The 22,061-nt window shown below is 30.2% G+C and overlaps 1 protein-coding gene across 6 annotated transcripts in view; it reads right to left on the reverse strand.

The window, feature by feature from the left end:
- The window catches only part of LOC130676578 (uncharacterized), a 58,747-nt gene that overhangs the window by 19,127 nt on the left and 17,559 nt on the right, over positions 1-22,061 (reverse strand). For all 6 annotated transcript variants that reach the window (XM_057482906.1, XM_057482905.1, XM_057482904.1 and 3 more), the window contains exons 3-9: positions 17,163-17,287; positions 14,946-15,057; positions 9,782-9,927; positions 6,377-6,516; positions 1,508-1,679; positions 936-1,062; positions 626-706 (exon numbers count right to left, since the gene is read on the reverse strand). In XM_057482906.1, the coding sequence (XP_057338889.1) occupies positions 626-706; positions 936-1,062; positions 1,508-1,679; positions 6,377-6,516; positions 9,782-9,927; positions 14,946-15,057; positions 17,163-17,287 (903 nt within the window). The remainder of the gene's footprint in view (positions 1-625; positions 707-935; positions 1,063-1,507; positions 1,680-6,376; positions 6,517-9,781; positions 9,928-14,945; positions 15,058-17,162; positions 17,288-22,061) is intronic.

Raw genomic sequence — 22,061 nt, forward strand, 5'->3', positions numbered from 1 at the left:
TAGAATATTTTTTTAGTTAAATATTTTAAGAAGTAATGGGGGGGGGGGGTAATTTAAAAAATAACTTTTAGTGAATGGAATACCTCACGTCGAAATTTCAGGGAGCTTTAATTTAAATTGGCCTTAGTTAATTAATTATGTTAATTTTTGTTAAAAATGTATGAACATTAATTATAAAAATTACGTCCAAGTAAAATATTAAAAATCAGGTTTGTTTTACCACGCAATGACGGTAGGAATGTAAAAATGAACATGTGAGAGCGGAATGCAAATAGGCCATAAATTTTAGTGGAAATTGCATCACGACGTAGTAATAGTGGATGTGGAATTTCCGCAATTTCGACGCGAGGCATCTGAATTTTTCAACTTGATAAATAGCTGATGAAAAATAGCTTTTTTCTTTTTTACTTTTATACTTTTTCCCGATTACTAATCGTACGTTATTTATACATATATATAATCTCGGATAATACAGATTAACCGAGATTTGTTGAGTATTTTCTGATCTTTATATTTATTTTATCGGATTTAGAGTGCGGGTAACTGATAAGAGGAATAAATTAAAATATATGGGAGGGCGATAGAAGATAAAAAAAGTGTATAATAAAAAAAATAATTTTTTTACCTTCTTCGAGGGCGTCGTCTCCGTCGCTCATGAGCTCGTCATCCGAACAAATATTCAATACATTAACCAGCATCTCAGTTACTGTGAAAAAATAAAACAATGAATGTCTACGGTAATATTTATTAATAATTTAAATAAAAAAATTTCGAGCTTAAGTTTAACGAGCACTTTTATCAACTCCTTCGGCTTCTTATTATATTTAAAAACTCTTGAAACTATAAACCATCAAGTTTATTTATTATATCGCGATGACATGCCTGTGGCTGAGTGGTTTTTCTTGATATCACGGCATTGAAAAGTCATCTCTTACCTTTTTCACCGACGAAGGGCAGGGACCACGTGAACACATCCATAAAGTTTGGCAGCCAGTATGGATGTGGCGAGCAGTTGAATTGTCTGATATTCATTACGTTGTTCTCGTACTTGAGCACGGCCGCCTAACAATTTTTTATAATAATTCAATATTAAACTTTCCATTATTATTATTATTATTATTTTTTTTTTTCTCTAATTAAAGTCTCCTAATTCAATCCTAATTTTTTTTCTTCAATTAATTACTAAAAAAAAATATACGTAATCCAGTTTAAAAACTTATTTTTTGCTGATGGAAAAAATTTCATTAAAAAAAATCTAATAATTTTTTTTTATTAATTACAGTGCAAATAAAAAAAAATCTTAAAAAATGTTTTTTTTTTTTTGATTGAGAAAAATTACAGACTGCGGAATTGTATTTTTATTAAAACGAATAAATAAATATCAATGTAATTTGAATTTAGTTTATTTTGAATGTAAATATGTAAATGACGGAAGTTGTTAACGAGTTGAGTAACAAATAACAAATTGCAAAGAAAAAAGGTAAATGAGGAGTGAAATAAAACTGACCTTATTGTTGTAAACATCGAGGTAGTTCGGCGCACTGAATATTGTTATGAGCGATGGGAAGCCCGTCGTCTGGGATTTACGGTACATACGATAGCCAGCGTCCTGTGCTTCATGCGCCCTTATGATACTCAAGAGACTGTTGTTTTGCAGAAAGTCGCAACACGCTGCATAGCTGTTAACAAAAGTTACATTAGTTTCATTACATCAACTTGCGCTTCAACCTTCTATGCTTCTACACTACACTAGAGTTGTTATAATGATGGAAACTGTTAAAAATATAACTATATATATATATATAGATACATATATATTTATAATAACATTCTCTTGTTATTTTTATATACATAAATCTCCCTCGGATCTCTAGATCCTTGGGGTCATGAAAAAATTATAAATTTAAATTTTGCTCTTCAACGGATTGAAGTAAAACTTTTTTTTTTTTTTTTTAAATCATTACTAGATCTGACGATTTTTAAAGCGATTTAGTAATAAATTTCTTTGGTAGAATGTCTCAAATTACGTCATCGATTTTCGATAATTAAATTAATCAAAAAAACTCGTTAGGAAACTTAATTTTTTTAGTCGAGTAAATTTATTTAAAATGAAATGTTAACTTGAGTTGAACGTTTGTTAATTTAATAATTGAGAGATTACTCTGTGCTATGGGTAAATTCTTTCTGACGTTAATTGAATTGTTTATTTTTATTGGGAAAAAAAATATAAATAATTTTGTGCTCACGCGATACAAAGTTTGTATTTTCGCGGTATAGTTTTAAAAAATGATAATGAATTATTCTCAGAGACTTTGACGTAAAAATATTGCAAGCTCGGCTCGGAAATTTTATCAATTCAAAGGGGATTTAAGATAGTTATACTGTCAGTAGCGTAGATCCACATTTAGTCCGCCCGTAACTCACTCTCGTATCTGCTGCTATTTTATTCAACGTTTTTTTTTTTGTACTGCCAATTACGCGAAAAAGTATCACCGTAGAGCCATTAATTTTGCCAGCAGTTGGGAATTTGAAAGTTGACGTTCGATTTAATACTTTCTTTATATATAAATATATAGGAAATTTTTTTAACCGAATAAATAATTAAAACAAATTGTAAATTAATTAAGCGCAATTATAAATTATAGTGCCGTAAAAAGCGATGAATATTTATTTAAATATAATTTAATTAGGCATTTATAAATAATGCAAATAATTTGTATATTTCCAGCGAATGGTTATTTCATTTCAATTAAAAATTCACTAGCTAAATAGCACATACACAAAAACGTACGTTGTTAATTTAGCCATCGCCGAGCTATAACATGTGCAAAAACACCCTCGAGTATACATTTTTTATTTTTAATTTCCCATGAGAGACAGTTTTACTGTACACTAAATCGTGTTCCCTCAGCTCTTCACTCCCGCGTCACTGATTCTTTCATAAATCTCACGCTTTTTTTTACTATCTCATTAAAATCAATTGATAAAACTATTTTTGGTTAAATATCAAATTCTTTATTATAGAGAAAAAGAGGCAAAACGGACCCACTTAAAAAAAGACCCATCAAATAAGTAATCGGGATCAATATGACCTGGTCATAAAAAAATAAAATTTTATGTGAGGTAAAATGAGCCACTCAAATCTTCAAAGTAAAAAATATTGTGTATGCACTGTAAAAAATCACCGGGGTAAGTCCAAACGGTGTAGGTGTTAAAATTATCGGTGTTAAATTTACCCCCGAAAGCAGTGTGAAAATAACGCCGCCACCGGTGTAAATATTCTAGACCGGTGTTAAAATAACGCCGCCACCGGTGTAAATATTCTAGACCGGTGTTAAAATAACGCCGCCGCCGGTGTAGATATTCTTTACCAGTGTTGAAATATTTTACTTTGTGAATATTTTTACTTACTCGACCACTATACTTGTTAATAAATGATATTTTTTATTAATTTTCATAAAGAACTGACATTTTTTGTGTTTTATAATCTTTAAAGTTAATAATCCAAGCGGACGCAGTTTACCCTGCTTTCACACCGGTTATTCCGCTTTTACACCGATGTTACTCCGTTTTTACACCTGTTACCCCGCCTTTACACCGATTTTACTCCGTTTTTACACCGGTTACCCCGCCTTTACACCGATTTTACTCCGTTTTTACACCGGTTACCCCGCCTTTACACCGATTTTACTCCGCTTTTACACCGGTATTTTTAACACCGGTGTAATTTTATTTTAACACCGGGCGGAGTTAAAATGAGTCCATTTTTAACACCGCTCTTTTTACAGTGTGTGTTAAAAACGGTCCGTGTTAAATTTTTTGTGTTGATTATTTTGTGTCAAATCAACACAATTTTCTGTGTTACTTAAAAATTTTTAATCGATCTACTATTCAACACTTTAAAAGTGTTATCTAGAACAAAAATCAATATTATCAACATTTGTTAAGTGTTACTTTAAAATCAACACAAAAATGTGTTGAAGCGACAGTTAAATTGTGTTAAAAAAATGTGTACCTGAGTTCGAAACGTTTTTCGTGAAACGAAAATCAAAAAACAAAATGAAAAGTAAGAAATCTACTGGATCTAGAGTTTTGAAATGATTCGTACATGCGCTAGTATGTCAGCCGAAAATTGCAGGCCACCCGCAACTACCCCTTAAGTAGCCAAATTATAAAAATTTTTCATTTTCGTTGCGCGAAAAACGTTCCGATCTTCAGGTACATAAAAAAATGACTTTCTTCTATTCACGCGGGAAGCGCCATTAAGCATCAGTTTTGCTTGGTTAGTTATTATTTTTGTGACATTGATTTTATTTATTTTCAATTAGACATAAAAAAATAAAGTTGACAAAGTTCATGATTCGTAGATAAAAAAAAAAAAAAAAATTGCATCTGTGGCTTTTTTACTTTTCTACGTGCGGACATTTTTTTTTTTTTTTCGTAATTGATTTGTTGATAAAAAAATTCAAAAATTGTTAACTGTCTGCTAACTTTAGGATCATGTTTACTATCACAAAATTGTTCAACATTAAATAATAATTGTTGACACTTTTGATAACTTAAAAATAATTCATGGTACAAAAATAAAGTGTAAAAATTAACATTTTTTTTGTGTCGCCATTAACATTTAAAAAGTGTTGAAGTTACTTCTCATATTACTCGAATTGTGTTGAAAAATAACACAAATATTATGTGGACCGTTTCTAACATACAGACAGTGTTAATTTTAACACAATATTTTTTACTGTGTATTATTTGAGAATTTAATTTTGATTGTTAATCAAAATCTTCTGTACAATTTTGAAAAAAAAACAAATAATTCCCAGAGCCTATTTTTTCCTCTAATGAATTTTAATTTACAAAAAATTGTAGGAGACCCGTTTTACCTTCTGTCCCTTCTTCTATATATACACAGAATTTGAATTATTTAATGTTGACAAAGTAAGCAAGCAAGTAAAGTTCTAACCGAGATTGAAGGTTGACTAATGGACAGGGATAAATAATAAAAACAAGTAAGTGGTGATAATAATTGGTGATAGTGTGTTATAATTTACAAACGCTTCAACAATTTGAGCTCCCTTATCGCCTCGGGGTAAAATTATCCCACTTGAGCTATCGTGTTAGCAACTTTTCCGACGGATGACCTCGCGTGTGATCTATGTTCTGCGCAAGTCCAACTTGTACATACCGAACATACATTTACCAACTCACATATATATAGATCAACATACAAATATATCAGGGAGATCAAGCCATGACGATACGAGATATCCGGGGCAAAACGAACTCCCCTCCCCCCAATTTTGAAAAACAAAAAAAAATTACTTTATAATCGATAATGCGGCAAAATTAAGATGACTCTTCGCAATAGATAACAAAAACTTGTACCCGATGCTCAAAAGGCAGAAAAAATAATTAGCGGCTTAGGCGGGCCGTCATGTCTCAGTCTCTCCTACAAATAAACAGACAAGAACTCAATAGCTGATAGATTTAAGCTCTCATATGAATTTAATGTATGTCAATATACGGTAGAAGTACCATTTGTGGCCACTGCGCCATTTTTGGACATCTAATATTTTATTTTAATTAATGAAAAAGTATAAATTAAAATTTCCATTTTAATAGTGAGACAAAAGTATTTTTGAACACATTTTCAAAATTAATTATGTCCATTGCGTATTTTACAAATTGTTTTATTTTATTTTTCAAGTGTCCAAAACTGGTCCTAAAGTATATAACTGAAGTTCCGAACGTTCATTGAACGAAATTATCTAGATAATTTAAGAAAATAATCTAAGGCCAGGAACACTCTAACTAGATTAAAATTGGTACAGAGTCAAATCTTAACGGGTCAAATAGTCAATTAACCAAAACCACTATCTGAATCTACCCTCAAATACCTCACCCCCAAAAAGTATATTTCAACAGTCCGCCATACCCAACCAAAAATTCTGAAAAAATTCTCAAAATATCCTCTCTTTATGTAGAATATTTCAATCCAGTTTTAGTGGCCAAAAACGGTACCTCTGAAGGAAATAGAGCCAAACTGAACCAGTTTTGACCTAAACGTGACTTATTTTGTCTTAAATCGATTCTAACTTAGCCACAAAAAGTCAAATCTAAGTCAAATGTTATGGAAATTTTACACTGACTAAAAAAATTAACTTAGTTAAATTTGAAGGATTTTGACTTAAATTTTAAGTCATAATTAAGATTTTTTTTCGACCCGGGAATGCGTTTTGCTCCCATTCGTCTCTAACAGTTAAATAAAAATAATAATAATCAAGTCTTTAGTAAGAATCTTAGAATTATAGACAGAGACACGTCTGGTCAGTGATTACTGTAGAGTTTAATTTATTGTACAAAAAAATTTTACCTGTAGAAATACGAACAACCCCGAACGCTATTGTGAGAAAAGTGTTCGGCATTTTTTTCGTTACCAAAGTCTTCGAGTGGATCCGACCATAGTAAATCACACATGGGTCCATAAGCTGGGGGCTCTTTGAACCTATCCAACTGTAAAAATTAATTAATATATATCGTTAATAAAATAATATAATTATTTTAGCATAATAAATGGCATTGGGAACATATGAGGCTGATTGATATTGCAGAGTAAACATGATATTTAAATATAACTTTACGGATTCAATATTAGTTTAAATGTTCTCAGGCGTGGGGATGATTAAACATAAAGCAAAGTCTCGGTGCAGAGTTATCCTTGTGTTTAATGAGAATTTACAGAGCAAGTGATGTAAGTGAGGCAGGAAACTGAATTTTCTCATTGCGCCGAATGTTATTCAACATTTATATATGTATATATATATATAAATCATCCACTTTATTTCGCTAATTAAATGTTTCATCTGTCGTGGTAAACATCCGCGCTCAGTTTGTTTCCATTTTATTTTATTTCATTTGTCAAATTACTTTATTACGAAACGCTGTTTAAACTTAAAATCATTTGTGTTTAATAATAAATAACTGGAGGGGATGATTTTAAAATAGAGATCGGACGAGGAAGAAAATATAATAATAGACTGTGTGATCGGTGTTGAAACAAATTGTTTTATGGAGAAAAGCACTATATGTAATTGGAAAATTAAATATTACAGTATATTATACTATAAATTAGTTATGAATGATGATGTAGGGTGTGATGGAGGTACAGTGTGTCATTGAGTAAAATTTGAAGCATGAGCTGTGAGGATCTCTGTTGCTGGTCCATCGTGTTCGCTGGTTTTACACATAAATTTTGTATTCATCCGAGCTCAGCGGCCCGCAAAACCGGCAACTGACTACTCAGACACACATAAACCTGAGGAATAATGTATCACAATGTAACATTGCCAGAACAAGTTCCCTCTTATGTTATATACTACTATATATATTTATATATTTATATCTTTTGACATTCATCGGTTATCTTTATTTCTTTTTTATAATATAGATTATATATGTATATATTTCTTTACACTGTCTCTAGGGTTAAATCGATCAGCATTTCCCTTTGAATAAACTTAAAATAAATTTGTCACTCGGATTAAATGATAGCATTTAGATAAATGACATTATGGTAATTTTAATATTTGGACTGAATTATCATTTGAATTAAATGGTACTGAAGTTAGCAGACGTCTAATAATTTTTGATTTTTTTTAAACAGTAAATTATTAAAAAAAAAATATTTTAAAAAATTGCACCTGTAGTTTTTTTAATTTTCTACATGTGCATATTTTTAGTTTTTGTTTTTTTGTAATTGATTTGGTGGAAAAAAAATCAATTACAAAAAAACGAAAACTAAAAATATGCAGATGTAGAAAATTTAAAAAACTACAAGTGCAATTATTTCAAATATTTTTTTTTTACAATTTATTATTTAAAAAAAAGTCCAAAAATTATTAGACGTCGGCTAACTTCAGGATCCTGAAGTTAGCAGACATTTAACAATTTTTGAATTTTTGTTTTTCAACAAATCAATTGCAAAAAAATAAAATACAAATATGCACATGTAGAAAATTTAAAAAACTACAGGTGCAATTTTTTAAAATATTTTTTTTTTATGATTTATCGTCTAAAAAAAAAAAATCAAAAAATTATTAGACGTCTGCTAACTTCAGGATCAATTGAATTAAATAAGAAAATTTATATTTAGGAAAACCTGGGGTGAAATGAGAAACTTTTTTTTTAAAAAAGTTATTTTTTACACTCAGTTACGGTTTGTAAAAATGAAGGGTAGATTGGACAGCCCGAGGAATGCGATAGCTTTGAAATTCGATACAACTTTTTTTTTTTCCAGTGTTTGTTATCTGAATCATTTCATTGCAAACCGGAAACGGCTGACTCCGAGATCGAATGGAAAACTATTAAAAAAAAATTTTTCTGGAATTATTTTACAATCTTTGTGAACTTGATACTAAATTATGAGTAAGTAATCGTACTAAGTGCAACTTTTTTTATTTTTTAAATAGGGTCTCATTTGCCCCGGGTTCCTATAAAAATATATAATATATCTATTGATTTATTTATTTACGAAGTAAGAAAATAAAAATATTCTGGGTTTATTTTATCGTCGATCGAATGCGTCATGAAAAATCTGAAAAGGATGTGCGGGATTGTAGTAAAGATATGTAAAAATGTAAAAAGGTATGTGGTAGATATACTCCAGAGAGATCAAGATATAAGAACATTAGCATATGTTGCAGATATTTTCCGATATGCGATGGAAACAGAACGGAAAGAGGCCGATGGATTTAACAGAACGTCCTTATATATTCTAGTGCATTATAAGAATCCATTGGTGGATGGGAATGCAGCGCATCAGGGGAATATTTATTACCAAGACGTTAAAATGAAAGTAAAATGGGTGAGCAAGAAAGTGCCTGGGACTGCGATGACAATGAGCATTAAACTGATGATTGCTGGTTCGTGAGGACTTTTAACTATTTTATGGCTGGCTTTAAGTGCTGAATTTTTATATACAATTTAAAATCCCCTTTCGCTGGATTGCATAGAAACGAACTGTGGAAGGGGGATGGAAAATATAAATGCGATACACTTTTAGAAATTCATTTTTATGTTCAACTATCAACTATTTTTTTTCACCAGCGCTTTTTCCAAAAATTTTTAACTCTTTTTTATGGAATCGCTGCTTAAACTTTGGCGGTAAATAATTTAGTTCAATGGATGATATATTTAAATTTGAAAATAAAAAAAAATAATTTAACATTTTAAAATCCAGCGATAAAAAACTGTAGCAATTTAAAGGGGATCGTTGGATTTGCGACGTAGGATGATACGGAGTCGGTTAATTCAGTTGGAAAAATCCTGATATATGTTTATATTTATACTTATATATTTTTTTATGTTGAATAAAAATGAGTATAAAGTTTAAGCATGTGCGAGAGTGTGAGTGTGGGTGTGTGAGTCTGGAGTATGAAAGGTATAAGCGTGGGTGGGCGATCGATAGAGCAGGTGGCAGCACATTGGGTTAGTTTCCTAGTTCACTTCCGCTTGTGTGCCTTGGGTTTGCATGGCATTTTAATGGATCAACCGATTCCTCGTCAATCATTTTATTTAGACTAAGGCTAAGAATATGTTTAATGTCATTTATACAATTAGCATGAGCTATAAAGGCCAGATGCTATCGCCGGATAGTTTTTTAAATAATTTATTTACATTGTAGCGCAAGTTGGTGGGATTTTTTGGTGGGACGACGGTTGTAGATAAGACAAATTGATTAAGTCTACTGATATTTTATAAATATACTTTTTTTTCTTACCTTCCGGATGTCTTCTAAGTGATGGATTTCGGGTGATAGGCCACCGTGAACGCACAAAAATTGCTGGTTCATCAGGGCAGCTAGTGGTAAACAGTCAAAGGCGTCCATACACGCATCGTATACTTTCTCCGAGTATTTTATTTTGCCTAAAAAAATTAAATTTTGTTTAGCATTTTTAATAATTATAAAATAATATATTAATAATTGATGTGTGTGAATGTAGCAGACATCAGACAAATTTAAAATTATAAATAAATAGAGGAAAGAGTTAAAAAAATAATATTTATAAAAAATGCACTTGTTAATTTCAAAATTTTTTAAATGCGCATTTTTTAAAAATTTTATTTAATTAATTATTTAGTCTATTTATTAATAATTTTAAATTTTTCTGATGTCTGCTACATTCACACTCATTAATAATTAATATAAAAATATTATTTAGGGGAGGAGGGGGCAAAGTAAGCCCCTTAAAAATTTCAAAACTTCAAAGAATTTGGGGGCAAAGTGGGCCCCTGGGGGTAAAATAGACCCCTTGAAGTTTTCAAAATAAGCTTATCGAAATTTCTTATATAATGAGGGGTAAAATAGACCACCAAAACTGATCATTAAATATAATGTATTAAGAAAGTTAAAGATAACGAAATTACGTTTTAAAGTTATATCACAGCAGACTATTAAAATGACTTTTATATTATTAAAATACAATTGTTTTATAGTTATTTGCAAATATCACACGTGTAAAGAATAAAAAATCCGAAATTTGTTGGAAGGCCCACTTTGCCCCTAATTTTTGATTTTTAAATTTTAATGGACGCATCATAATGTCGTGGAAATAAGTATCAAGGGTCTAAAAAGAAGCAAACGCGTAAAAAAAATTAATGATATTATAATTATTTTTCTTAAGGGGCCCACTTTGCCCCCCTTTCCCCTAATTATAATTCTGCTTTCTCATATTTGTTTTAGATTTTGTTACTAATGTTTACAATTTTTAAATAAATTATGGTCCTACACTTAAAATATTGGGAGTGAATTCGGAGTGATCACGAATTTTATTTAAATCCGCATTCACTCTGGTTTGGAATTTTAATATTAAAATAGACTCCCCTTCTCCTGCTCTGCATTCACTCCGGAAATTTGTTACAGTGAAATGTAAATTTAAAAAAATACAAAAAATTATTTAAATTTGAAAAATAATTCTTCGAAACGAAGAAACTTTTTTGATAATTAAATTTCAGATTAATAAAGTTGTTTATTTTGATTGAGATGTGGGATTTTAGATCGTGGGATTGCATTGTCTTGAGTAAGCTCATATTTAACCTTAATGAGGGATTTAGCATTTAAAATAGTAATTACGCAAGAGTTAGACAGGGAATGCAGGTTTTTAAAACGGGAACAAGTATTTTGGATTAAGTTGTAGATAAACCGTAAGAATTTGAATAAATTTAAAATTTTAATGAGCGTGAGTCGTGATAAGTAATAATTTAACTGCATAATAACAAACATTAACCATAGAAAATTAAGTTCATTTAAGATTTTTATTCCACGCTTTGACTGCCGCAAAATATTTAGTCTTCATTTGAACAATTTCATTAAAATATAATTCACCTTAATTTTGATGAAGTCATTACTGCTTTTAAATATTCACCAATCGTACTAGATTTATTTTTCATTTTGAATGGAGCCAGGAAACTCATTAATTATGAGCATTCATTTCAATTCATGGTCTCAAGTTAATTTTCTTTGTTTATTTATTTTTTTTTGCTACCTTCGGTTTTTATTTTAAATTACAAAGTAACATTACTGAAGCAACTGAGCTGCGGAGCTAGAGAGAAGTTAAGAGAACGAGTAAGACCTGTGTAGTTGAAGAGCAAAAGAAATTAACGGCGAAACTCAAGTGAAGAAACCAGTCAGTTGATACTAAGAAGTTTCTTTAAAGTGAAAATGTTAAATTTTCACATCAATGATCAAGTTTTAAGAAGTTACTTTAGTTTTTTTATTTACACGTACGTCGCACTGAGAAAAAAAATAACTTTTGGAAATATTGTATATTCTTCTTACGAGAAATTATGCTATTGAAAAATTTCAGTCTAATACACTATAAGAAATCGGGAGTGAATTCGGATTTTATTTCAAGCCGAATCGTACTCTATTGCTCGGAGTTTCGGAGTTTCTACAAAAAGTCCGCATTCACTCCGATTCGGAGTTTTAATATTAAAATAAACTCCCCTTGAATTGAATTTCACTATGAGGGGATTAAATGATCCTGAAGTTAGCAGACAATTAATAATTTTTTGATTTTTTTTTCAGTTGCAAAAAAAAAAAAAAAAAATAAATAAAAATATGCCCATGTAGAAAAAATAAAAAATTTAGAGGTGCAATTTTTCAAACATTTTTTTCTTTATAATTCATCATTTTTAAAAAAAATTCAAAAATTATTAGATGTCGGCTAACTTCAGTATCATGGGGATTAAGTGAATAAGCAGTCATTTGCTCCGCATTAACTCCGGATTTAATTCGCGTTCACTCCCCAAATTTTTTAGTGTTTCAAGTTTTTTAATACAAAAATTTGAAGATTTCATTGAAAATAATTTTCTAATCGAAGAGATTCGAGCTCAGATCGCGACATGCTGATGTTTTTTTTATGATCCGGAAGTTAGCAGACAATTAAAAATTTTCGGATCTTTTTTTTCAACAAGTAAATTACAAAAAAATAAAAAATAAAAATATGCACATGTAGAAATTTTAAAAAACTACAGGTGCAATTTTTTCAAAATTTTTTTTTTTAATAATTTACCGTATAAAAGAAAATCAAAAAATTATTAGACGTCGGCTAACTTCAGTATCATTTTTTTTTTTGGAGTATTGTAAATAAATTCCGGTTTTCTACTTAAGAAAATATTGTTTTTCCAAAAATAAATTTCTTTCAGTGCAAGTAAAAGACTACTTGGATAAAAAATTCGCCATTCATTCACTTTGTTTTACTTCATATATTTATATTTTTTGTGGCTTGTCCGTATACTTTATTGGTGTGTTGACGTGACAATAAAGTGTTGAAACAAAAAATAAAAAAAGGCCAGAAAAGATGTAAAGGCGATTGGTCGTCGGAAATTTCCGAGTCCTAGTGACATTTGAGAGGGATTTGTCGTCAATAAAACGGACACCAAGGAGGCCGGTACCGATTGACGGGCGAACAGGATTAGACGAGAGATACGAGAACCGGTAAAATTGATTGCCAATGGTGATTACTGTCTCTTGTATCAATAAATCTACGGGTTTTTGTTTTATTGCCGCGATAAATTAAAATCTTACCAACTATTCCATCATTTTTATTTTTATTTTCATTTTATTACTCATCCACATTGTCAACTGTAGACAATAGGATTTGGCTCTCGGAGACGAAAATTGTTAAACCACTCACAGCACATGTCTGGCATTAATCCAGTATTTCTGTTTTGTGTTTAACTGTTTAATTTTTATTTCATACTTCATATATCTCTATATATTCCTAAACTAATATATTCATATGCCAATTTCTTATTATCACTCGAAAAAATATTATTAATTATTCTAAATCAAACTATTTTTTACATTATTGACCCTGTAAAAAATCGGGAGTCAATTCAGAGTAATTACGGATTTCATTTCTGGAGTTTTTAAAAAAATCACTTCGCATAAGAAGTAAATATGGAGTTGGTCTTTTCAGTGGAGTGATTTCGGAATAGTCTGAATTTTATTTGAACCCACATTCACTCTGATTTTGAGTTTTGATATTAAAGTAAACTCCCCTTCGGAGTAAATTTCACTCCGAAGGGATCAAGTAAATAAACAGTTATCCAATTCGGAGTGACTACAGATTTCATTTCCGGAGTTTTTAAAAAAATCACTTCGCATAAGGGGTAAATAGCCCTGATCAAACAACTGAATTCGATCGAATTAAACAGAATTGAATTTTTAATTCCATATAATTCAGATAAATTCTGTTAATTCGGGACCTAACTTAAAAAAGAATTCTGTCTAATTCGGCAGGAAACCCAGAATGTATCCAAATTGAAACGAATTTAAATAATTCTATTCGGTTTGATTAAAAAATAATTCTAAAATTTTTGGTTCTGACTCCGAATTAAACTGAATAAAAATTTTTAAATCGGTTTTATTCTGTTGTTTAATCACGGAGGGAGATTGTCTTTTCAGTGGAGTGATTTCGGAGTGGCCTGAATTTTATTTGAACCCGCATTCACTCTGATTTTGAGTTTTGATATTAAAGTAAACTCCCCTTCGGAGTAAATTTCACTCCGAGGGGATCAAGTAAATAAACAGTCATCCGATTCGGAGTGAGTACAGATTTAATTTCCGGTGTTTTTAAAAAAATCACTTCGCATAAGGAGTAAATAGCCCTGATCAAACAACTGAATTCGATCGAATTAAACAGAATTGAATTTTTAATTCCATATAATTCAGATAAATTCTGTTAATTCGGGACCTAACTTAAAAAAGAATTCTATCTAATTCTGCAGGAAAACCAGAATGTATCCAAATTTTCAACGAATTTAAATAATTCTATTCGGTTTAATTCGAAAATAATTCGCAAATTTTTGATTCTGACTCCGGATTTAACAGAATATAACAGAATTGAAATTTTTAATTCGCTCGAATTCAGTTGTTTGATCACGGAGGGAGTTTTTCTTTTCAGTGGAGTGATTTTGGAGTGGCCTGAATTTTATTTGAATCCGCATTCACTCTGATTTTGAGTTTTGATATTAAAGTAAACTCCCCTTGAATTTCACTCCGAGAGGATCAAGTAAATAAACAGTCATACGAATCGGAGTGAATGTGGATTAAATCCGCAAATTTTTTAGTGTAAATTTATTAAATAAAATAAATAGATAAATTTTTTTGCGGGAAAAATAAAAGTTGTCAGAAAAAAAAAAAATCGAACCTTTTTGCCAGGAACAAAAAAGTTATACAGCGAATCGGAATGAGATTTATGAGTACAGTTACTTTTGTTTAAGTATATATATATATATATATTTATATGAAATCCTTGGCATGAATAAGATAAACCTGTACTGGGAATTTGAATGGGAGATGGTATAATGGAAAAGCTTGAATATGTAAACCATTCTCTCCGTTACAAATATGTATATGTATATGTATGAATACTTACATTCTTGTTTAAATGTGAAGTATTCCGTGAGATGCCGGCACTCATGGTTGCCTCTGAGTAGGAAGAGAGTGGTTGGATGGCACAATTTCAATGCCCACAGGTACAATACGCACTGAAATAAAATAATAAGACAAGCCAATTAGACAGCGGTCATAAGTTTTAGTGACAATTGACAAACCGCTCAGCAGTTCGTTACTAAAAACGCCGTTGAATTAATAATAAATACTGATTGTTGTAATTTGTTTATATATGTATATATATGTATGTACATATAGTCGGTGCAGACGAGCATATTTTTGTTTATAAATAATAGATGGTGGGAAATTAAAATGTCGGTTTGCTTGTAGACGCAAGGAATTTTATTGAGGGTGCCAGTGAATGGTCTGGTGGTATTTTGTTGATAGTGTTTCAAAGTTTGTCTCAAGTTTGACGGTGAGTCAGAAGCGTCGGTTGCTTGGACTACCGTCTGACGATAGCAGTCTTACGGAAAGTAGTCAAGTGGACGTCGTGGCAGACGCGGTAATTTCACTTAACTAACTATTCCTGTAGCTACTGAAGCTCCCACTCCCACTCCCACTTCTACTACTACTGCTACTGCTACTGCTACTTTACTGAAATATTATTATGCTTAACTTAAACTATTTGGCAACGAATACTCTTTAAAGATTCACTTGATGTCGACGTGACTTTTAAATTAATTATTTATTGCTGGGGCTTATTTTTTATTGACGACTCGAGAGTATTTTAACAGAAAAACCTCAGCGGTAAATTAGTAAAAAATTTTCTTAAACTTTTTTTTTTTTTTCGACGATAAAATTCACCTTTGATATTGAAAAATAATTTTTATTTTCAATAGCACTCGAAGTATTTGGTCGTATAATTTTTATAGTATTTCCACATTATGGTAGAAAAATTTTTCACAAAGGCATAAAAGAATGGGTACGTATAAAACGGTGAAAAGGAAAAATAAAGAAAATCAGAGACAAGTATGTGAGTATAAAATGTATGTATGTATGTATGAATGTAGGGATAGACGGATGTGAATATGTGCCGAGCCTTCAACTACGAGCATTAAAAAGCTTTATCCGTAACAGCCGTCGGGTTTTACTGTTCACCGTCACAATGTACAGGAGAAAGCACGAAATACGGATCACTGAGAAATACGTGCTTAAAAGATCATAAGTTAAGCTCTCGTGTGAAATCCCACTGACATCTTCAATCACTTTTTTCCATACTCAGATATTAAGATTTTTAATAAACTTTTTTTAATCTTTTACTATTTTTTAATTTTCATTCTTATAAATTGACATCTATTTTTTTTTTTCATTATTGGAGTTGTAAATTAAGGTGAGGGTTAAAACGGATACACAGAACTTGAAAAAAAATTTTTTATGCGTAACCCGAATGTAATGGGGTAATTTAGTCCACTGAAAATTGTCTAGAAAAAATTATCAAGTCTATCGATTTAAAAAAATTTTTTACGCGCCCATTTTACCCCACAAAATTTTTAAAATTAATGACTGGGTCGTATTAATATCGAGAAAAAATTTAAGGGGCAATTTTGCCATCGATCTCTAATTTTTTTGATAAAATTTTCATCACTAAAATAAATAAAAAAAAAACGGAATGAGAATAAAAAATCTAAGATATGTAAAACTTGTTAAAAATTTTAAATAAAATAGTTTTGTCATGACAACATCACACATCACGTCTATTGCCAACATCGTAACAGGTGAGACGCGTAAAATGTGTGACTTGGCATCATCATGAGTTACATTTATTGTATCACACGGATCGACCTCCTCTCTGATGTTATTGTAAACTTCTCAAGTTCCTTGATCTACTTCCAAACTCTTTTACATTTTTATATTTTTTTTCTTCACACTCCTGACATAAAAAAAACTTTTTAGATGACAATTTATCCCGAGTCCCGAGCGAAAATAAATAAAATAAAAACACCAAATAAAAGTGAGTAAATAAAATCGCTGGATTGCAGATAAATTATTTTATTGATAAACTGATTTATTTAAACAGGTCTTGTTTGTTGCCAGTCATGTGAAAAAATCACCAGATAAAAAATAGACCAAGAGTTGGAAATAAATATAAAGTATATAACACACGAGTTATTTTAGTCGAATGTATTTTTATATTTATCAGCATCGTCATCAGTAATTATTAGTCTTATTGGTACTAATTATTGTATATTTATAAACGTACCTCGATACTGAAGTAACCCCTATCCACGTAGTCACCCAGAAAGAGGTATTTTGTTGTCGAAGGTGGACCTCCAACTTCAAATAATTTCATAAGGTCGTAGAATTGTCCATGGATGTCACCGCATACTGCAATTTTAAATACAAAAAAAATGAGAAATTTTAGTAAATAAAAATATAATGAAACTCAAGTTAGCCGACGAATTATAAAAAAAAAAAATATTTGAAAAAATTGCACGTAGGAGAGGGTGGGACAGAGTGGCCCCCTGGGACAGAGCGGCCCCCATGAAATTTTGATCAAAAAAAAAATTTTTTTTTTTTTCGACTAATAACTATAAATCCGATATGTTTGCGCATGACATCTGGGGCAAAATGGACAAGCCGAAAATTTTGAAAAAGTGATTTTTTCATATATTTATAGTCAAATTAAAAAAAAATTATGATATTTCCACATTTCTAGCCCTACACATAACACCTGGGGTGAAATGGACCAGCCAAAACTTCTGAAAGAATTATTTTTTCATATTTTTCGACCGTTTCTCGATGTCTGAGGCAAATTTGGTCACGAAAAATATTCAAAAATAAAAATTTTTTTCTAGTCGATAAATTTTTGAAATAAAGTAAAATTATTTATAATCTAAAAAATTTAAAAACACGTTTTTTGGGTTCAAAGTAATGACAAATAAGAAATGTAGAATTGTTTTTTTTTTATTAAATAACAATTAGTAATTAAGCTAATCGAGGGTGAACTTTTTATTACACCTAAAAAAATTTTTTTTGAATTTGTTCGAAATAGGACAAAAGTAAAGTGGTCTGATGGCTGAAAGACACAAAAAGTAATAATTGGCTTAGGGGGCTCTGCCCCACCCTTCCCTATAGTTTTTTAAATTTTCTACATGTGCATATTTTTAGTTTTTTTTTTTTTGTCATTAATTTGTTGAAAAAAAAAATCCGAAAATTACCCGTTAATTTCAGATGATCCTGAAGTTGGTAGACAATTATGTTTTTGGATTTTTTTTTTAACTAATTGACTACAAAAAAAGAAAAACTAAAAAAATGCACAAGTAGAAAATTGTAACAGCTGTAGGTGCAATTTTTTGAAATATTTTTTTTTTATAATTTATCGTTTCTAAAAAAATCCAAAAATTATTAAACTTGGATAACTTAAGTATCATAAAATATAAATTTATATTTTGTAAAGTAAAAATATTTTTTTTTATTCATCAGTAAGTCTGAAAAATAAACTGGCAACCTTTTCCATTCAGAATTTTTTTTAGTTTGTTTTCAATTTACCGTTGAACCGTATGACTCTTTGAAAACCCCATGTATATACAGAAAAAGTTTTTAAGTTAAAAGTAATGTTATAAGCATTATCGTAGTGTAGCCTCAAAGAAAACGTTTCTTTTTTTTTTCCCTCGCAGCCCTTGGAAAATAGATTCTCTGAGATGTAAGGGATGATGGAATATAAAAAAGGAAAAATAAACTAACGAAAAAAGAAAAAAAAAAATAAAGCACTGATGATCGTACAACAACCATCAATCTGTGTATTGTTTCTCTTTAAATAAATCATCCAATACATCATTTGCCTTGTTCGGGTATTCTCCTTTTGTTACTTACAATTTATCAAATTTTTTTTTTCACTATTTGGGTTTTTGTAAATAATATTTTAATAAATTTATGATAATAATAATGTATTTAATAAATAAATTAGATCGGCGGGAAATAATGATTTACTACATCTCAAATATTATTAGAGTATACTAAAAATAAATATAATAAATTTTATTTAAGTATCGTTAGGATAATGAAAGCAATAAAACAAAATAGTTTAATAATTTCATAAGGTGCAAATATATATATAGATTATCTGAGTAAATAATAATGTCAATTGTGATCTATGACACGATAAAAAAAAAAAAAAATAACATGAGCTAGTTAAATTTTATTATCTCTGTAAATATAATATAATAAATTAAAATTAAATGAGATTTTTATTTTCATGCTGAAAGAAAAAATAATCTTTAGAAATAACGGATTTTTTTCCTACAAAAAATTACGTTATTGAACTTTTTCAATTTAATGTATTTTTAGTGTAAAAGTTAGAAAATTTGTTAAATGATGATTTTGATAATCGAATAAATCTGAATGTAATTCAATATAAAATTGATCTTATTTTTATTTTTTTATTTTCATATGCAATAATTGTAAAAGAAAAATTTGAAAAACGGTTAACCCTGCGGTAAAACCCGAAAACTTCCCGCTGTTTTCGAACGCAGAAAGTCTAGATTATCTGATCAAAATTAAGGCGTCCGATGGATGCTTGGCATCGAGGGTTTCAGACAAGTTTTCTGGAAAAACACTAGCACATTGAAGCGAATGAAAAAAAATTTCTTCTTTTGGAGCTAAAAAAACTGTTAGACACGACGGAACATACATTTCACTGAAAAATAATAATTGTTTCCGACGATATCTTTAGAACGAATCAACCGAACACTAATTCTTGGTAGCAATCAAATGATCCTGAAGTTAGCAGACATTTAAAAATTTCTGAATTTTTGTTTCTCAACAAATTAATTGCACAAAAATAAAATAAAAATATGCACATGTAGAAAATTTTAAAAACTACAGGTGCAATTTTTTCAAATATTATTTTTTTTATGGTTTATCGTCTAAAAAAAAATCCAAAAATTATTAGACGTCTGCTAACTTCAGTATCATAGCAATCAAAAGAGCTTACCAAGACTTTGAACTGATTTAATTTTGAGGCGGATCGAGTGGTTAATAAGTTATACGCAAAAAAGCTAAAAAAACATTTTTTTTAATTTTTATTTTTTTATAACTCGTAAACTAATTGACCTATCCGACTTTAAAATCTAATCACTTTTTTCAATTGCCGCCAAAAACGCTCAAATCGATTGTTTCGTTCCGAAGATATCGTCGGACAAAAAAAGTTTATAACACACACACACACACACACACACACACACACACACACACACACACACACACACACACACACACACACACACACACACACACACACACACACACACACACACACACACACACACATACGGTCGGACGTCGATCTGTAAATAGTCGGAATAACTTCCTAGGACCTCAAAACATTGAGATCTGATGAAAACTCGATTTTCGAAAACCGTACACTGAAAAAAAAAAATATTGTTTCGAAGTATTTGCGTGTTCGAATCCTCCCGAGAAAATTATTTGTTTAATCTTAGTAATAATGTACTCCAACCAAGAATATTTTCTTAAAATAAGTATAAAAATTCTTAAATCAAGAAAATATTACTTGGTTGGAGTATATTTTTACTATGATTAGACAAATATTTACTCGGGAGGACTCAAACACGCAGATAATTGAAAACAGTATTTTTTTCTTTCAGTTTACCGAAACCAATAACTTCCCTGTGTTTTTAAATTTTCAATTTTTATGGCGGGAAGTTTTAAAAAACAATAAAAAATACATATAAATAATATAAGTTAATTATTTTAGTTGAATTAATAAATAAAGTGATCTTTATAAATCAAGGAAGTACGTGGTGAATTGAATAATAACGCTTTATCAGAGTTACCATGACATGCAGAGCAGGCGGATCGATTGTAAACCGCTTTCATTATATCTATCTCCTCGCTAGTAATTTCAATTTGAGCGATCACAGAATGGCAAATGTAGTAGGACGTGAGCCTTCCAGATGCACACAACACACATGCACACGTGTGCATAAATATGTATACATGTATCTATTTATCCTTGTAAATACATGTACATAATGCAGAGCGAAATGAGAGTGTACTCTCTCACCTGGCAACCGACATTCGCGGTGTATGCAGTCATCATCTGAGCGTGTTGTGGTCAGCCAATGTCACTCCGATAGCATACTGAGTGCTGATTTGTTTGCGTCTGTACTGGCATGTAGCAAATCATCAATATCTCCTCCTACTCATCGGACCACCGGCTTTACGTGTATTACGTTCATTAATAAAATTCGAATAAATACTCATGAAATTTATTATTTATCATAATAGAATTATTATACAATCATAAATGTCAACTTTATCGCTTCTCATTGTTAATAAATAAATATACCGACGTCCATGTGTTTCAACATCAACCCAATTTTATTTTTAGCCAATTATTATATCGAAACAACAGGCATTAAAAACTTGTTATCATCATATTTTGATATACATTTAATTTATCTTGTGAACCGAAGCTCCGACTAGACAATACCCAGTTTTTGAATTTGTAACACGAGTTGCAGCAACTAACCGGTCATATTCATTCAACTTTTGACAGTTTACTTTTCCTATTATATGTTTATGTACAACATATTTATATACATACAACGGGAAAGTACTTCGAGATATAAATTTATCAAGAGCAGGTCATTTGTCATTAATGTTAAAAGTTACTTTCTTTGTGATAAATAAATAAATATATTTCGCATTATTAATTCCAAAAGGACTTATAATTTTTTATGCCCTTTTGGGTTTAAGAAGCTCTCTAAAGCCAAACGTCGTATATTTTTTCTCATGGCTAATCTGCAGACTTATTTTAAAGCTAAAAATTTTGAAAGCCAAAAGGGCGCGTAATTTGGGTTTCAAATTTATTTTTAAATTTTCAACTGGTAATGAACAAAAATCTATAAGCCTCTTTGAAATTAGTAACGCGATGTACATGTATATAGCAATAGCACTAGCGACAGTATGATAGTCGTAATATGAGCTTGTCCAGCAGATTATTAATATTCAGCTCATAATATAATGTCTTATCCAACAGTGGCAATGAATATCTTCTAGACAGTTGTACGAGTGGTAGCTTTCGCGCGACATTATGATTAATCTATTTGATATTACTTTGCGCTTTGTTACTACTTCT

Source organism: Microplitis mediator, chromosome 10 (assembly GCF_029852145.1).
Source record: "Microplitis mediator isolate UGA2020A chromosome 10, iyMicMedi2.1, whole genome shotgun sequence".
In the NCBI taxonomy this organism is placed as follows: Eukaryota; Metazoa; Arthropoda; class Insecta; order Hymenoptera; family Braconidae; genus Microplitis; species Microplitis mediator.